General features: G+C 38.9%; 1 protein-coding gene across 1 annotated transcript; it reads left to right on the top strand.

Moving 5' to 3' along the window:
- Positions 1–2552: 2552 nt before the first annotated feature.
- Positions 2553–3255, top strand: LOC117064529 (fatty acid-binding protein 5-like). Its single transcript, XM_033178611.1, has one exon. The coding sequence runs from the start codon at positions 2622–2624 to the stop codon at positions 3027–3029; it is 408 nt and encodes a 135-aa protein (XP_033034502.1). The 5' UTR covers positions 2553–2621; the 3' UTR covers positions 3030–3255.
- The last annotated feature ends 389 nt before the right edge of the window (positions 3256–3644 follow it).

The following is a 3644-nucleotide window of genomic DNA, read 5'->3' as shown; positions in this document are numbered from 1 at the left end:
ACAGAAACCTGCACTCCTATGTTTGTTGCAGCACTGTTTACAACAGCTAAGATTTGGAAGCAATCTAAATGTCCATCAACAGATGAATGTATAAAGAAAATGTGGTATATATACACAACGGAGTACTATTTAGCCATGAAAAAGAATGAGACTCAGTCATTTGCAACAACATAGATGGAACTGAAGATCATTATGTTAAATGAAATAAGCCATGCACAGAAAGACAAACATTGCATATCCTCACTTATTTATGGGATCTGAAAATCAAAACAAATGAACTCATGGACATAGAGAGTAGAATGATGGTTACCAGAGGCTGGGAAGGGTAGCAGGGGGTTGGGGAGGATGGTGGGGATGGTTAACGGGTACAAAAAAAGTAGTTAAAGGGAATGAATAAGACCTGCTATTTGATAGCACAATAGGGTAACTATAGTCAATAATAATATAACTGTATAATGGTTGGGTCTGGTGGCTCACACCTGTAATCTGGCACCTTAATAGGCCGAGGCAGGTGGATCACTTGAGGTCAGGAGTTTGAGAGCAGCCTGGCCAATATGGTGAAACCTCATCTTTACTAAAAATACAAAAATTAGCCAGGTGTGGTGGTGGGTGCCTGTAATCCCAGCTACTCAGGAGGCTGAGGCAGGAGAGTCGCTTGAACCCAGGAGGCAGAGGTTGCAGTGATCCAAGATCGTGCCGCTGCCGCTGCCCTCCAGTCTGGACAGCAGAGAAAAATTCTGTCTCAAAAAAAAAAAAGAAAGAAAGAAAGAAAGAAAAGAAACAAAAGGAAAACAAACAAACAAACAAAAAAACCCTCCATATTTTAAAATAACTTAATGTAATTGCATTGCTTTTAACTCAAAGAATAAATGTTTGAGGGAATGGATACCCTATTCTTCACAATGTGCTTATTTCACATTGCATGCCTGTATTAAAACCTTTCATATACCCTATAAATATATACAACTACTATGTACCCACAAAAAATTTAAATAATTTAAAAATTAAAAAATTAAATTAAAATGCCTTAGTTGGACATCAGCGTTTTTTTTTTTTTTTTTTTTTAACTGTCATTGGGCATTAATTTTCAATTGTTTCTTTGACGGCACTAGATAATATTTGATGACCAAACTTCTATCATTTAGGAATTGTTGACAGGGATGTTTGGCAATAACTCCTTTAGATAATTTCCTTATTCCTGAGGAACTCCAGGGACTACCATATTATAAGTTGCTTTCTTTCCATGAAGGGGGCAAATGGCTCTGTTATTTGGTTGGTGCTATACTTGTACAGTAAATAAGTTTTAAAACGGAGATATTAACAGAGAAAATCCTGGGCATTCTCAAGACAGGTTCATTTCAGAAAACATGTGCTTGGCTTCTCTGATTTGTTGGTGGTGTGCTATGTGCTAGGGGCATTTTAAAGAAATGACTGACAATGCAGAGGGGGAGTGGTCACACATGGCTAAAGAAGTGGTCTCAGAGAAAAAGACATTACAGTTTGTAAGAATAGGGTAAGGGAGGAAGAGAGGCATTTAAAACTAGACTTCAGGGAATTCTCTAATAAAAATAAATAACAGCACTTTTTTCTGATTATTGATCATTGTTGAAACATCAAAATTTAAAATATAAGGAAAAACTTTAAATCACCGACAATGTCACCATCTGTGGTAAACACCTTGGTGGGTTTCCAGTCTTCCTCTAGTCTTTCTTCCATGCATACGTATATGGATGTTAAAATTTGGCTGATGTCTGTCAATGAAAAAAGTCGAACTCTGTAACATGTTTTGAAGAGATTTATTCTGGACAAAATATGAGTGACCATGGTCCATGACACAGCCCTCAGGAGGTCCCGAGAACATGTGCCCAAGGTGACGCAGCTTTATAACCCTCCTGGGTTATACATTTTAGGGAGGCATGATACATCAATCAAATACATTTAAGAAATACATTGGTTTGGTCTAGAAAAGCTGTAAATTTAAACATTTTCTGGTTGACAATTGATTGAGTTTGTCTGAAGACCTGGGATCAATAGAGAAGAATGTCTGGTTGCAATAAGAGGTGGTAGAGACCAAAGTTTTACTATACAGATGAAGCTTTTAGCTAGCAGGCTTCAGAGAGAATAGGTTGTAAAATGTTTCTTATCAGTCTTAAACTCTGTGTTGACATTAATGCCAAAGCGGTATAATGAGGCATGTCAAACCCCCACTTCCCTTCATGACCCGAACCAGTCTTTCAGGTTAAATTTTAAGAGCCCTGGCTGAGGAGGACATCCATTGAGATAATTGGGGGGCCTAGAACTTTATTTTTTGTTTATATGCCTCAAGATAATGGATGCTGTATTCCAAAGGAAAATCAGAGAACACAATCCAAGATTTGCAAAAGGAGCTGGTAGGAACCCAGAGCCCACCTCTTGCTGATGAAGGAGGAGCTGAGAAAAGGTTAGCTATTAGAAGAGGATTTTCCAGGAAGGTCATATGTCCATCTGCCCCTGGGGACCCACACACCTCTTTCCCCCAGTGCTCAGGGGAATCTCTTTTTAATCTCTAAGAAAATATTTTGACAGCACGCTGCCACTCCGACGGCGACCCCGCTCTGCACGTCAGCCCGCCCGCGCCCACCATGGCCACAGTTCAGCAGCTGGAAGGAAGATGGCGCCTGGTGGATAGCAAAGGCTTTGATGAATACATGAAGGAGCTAGGAGTGGGAATAGCTTTGCGAAAAATGGGCGCAATGGCCAAGTCAGACTGTATCATCACTTGTGATGGCAAAAACCTCACCATAAAAACGGAGAGCACTTTGAAAACAACACAGTTTTCTTGTACTCTGGGAGAGAAATTTGAAGAAACCACAGCTGATGGCAGAAAAACTCAGACTGTCTGCAACTTTACAGATGGTGCATTGGTTCAGCATCAGGAGTGGGATGGGAAGGAAAGCACAATAACAAGAAAATTGAAAGATGGGAAATTAGTGGTGGGCTGTGTCATGAACAATATCACCTGTACTCGAATCTATGAAAAAGTAGAATAAAAATTCCATCATCACTTTGGACAGGAATTAACTGAGAGAATGACCAAGCTCAGTTCAATGAGCAAATCTCCATACTGTTTCTTTTTCTTTTTTTCCATTTTTTCCATGTGTTCAATTATCTTTATCACACACATTTTACATGTAGCTATTTCAAAGTGTGTTGGATTAATTAGGATCATCCCTTGGTTAATAAAGAAATGTGTTTGTGCTAAAAAAAAAAAAAAAAGAAAGAAAAAGAAAAAGAAAGAAAATATTTAACTCAGGGCGAGGGAAGTATTTTCTTCAAGAGCAATTCCCACAGTTTCCCTGAAGGCATCGAACATAATTGTCTCAATGGTTTAGACTTTTGAAAACAAAAGCTAGAAAATGAAGTGGTTTTCTGGAAATTTTTTCTTTCTTTCTTTCTGTTGTTGTTTTTTGTTTGTTTGTTTGTTTGTTTTTTTGAGATAAGGTCTTGTTCTGTCACCCAGAGTGGAGTGCAGTGATGCAATCATGGCTCACTGCAAGCTTGACCTCCTGGGTTCAATCAATCCTACCACCTCAGCCTCCCAAGTAATGGGAACTACAGACACATGCCACCACCCCTGCTAATTTTTGTATTTTTTGTAAGTGGAA

This window comes from Trachypithecus francoisi, unplaced genomic scaffold (assembly GCF_009764315.1).
Source record: "Trachypithecus francoisi isolate TF-2019V2 unplaced genomic scaffold, Tfra_2.0 Lachesis_group2, whole genome shotgun sequence".
Taxonomy (NCBI): domain Eukaryota; kingdom Metazoa; phylum Chordata; class Mammalia; order Primates; family Cercopithecidae; genus Trachypithecus; species Trachypithecus francoisi.
Note: the sequence above shows the minus strand (reverse complement) of the source record. Positions and strands in the feature narration are given on the sequence as shown.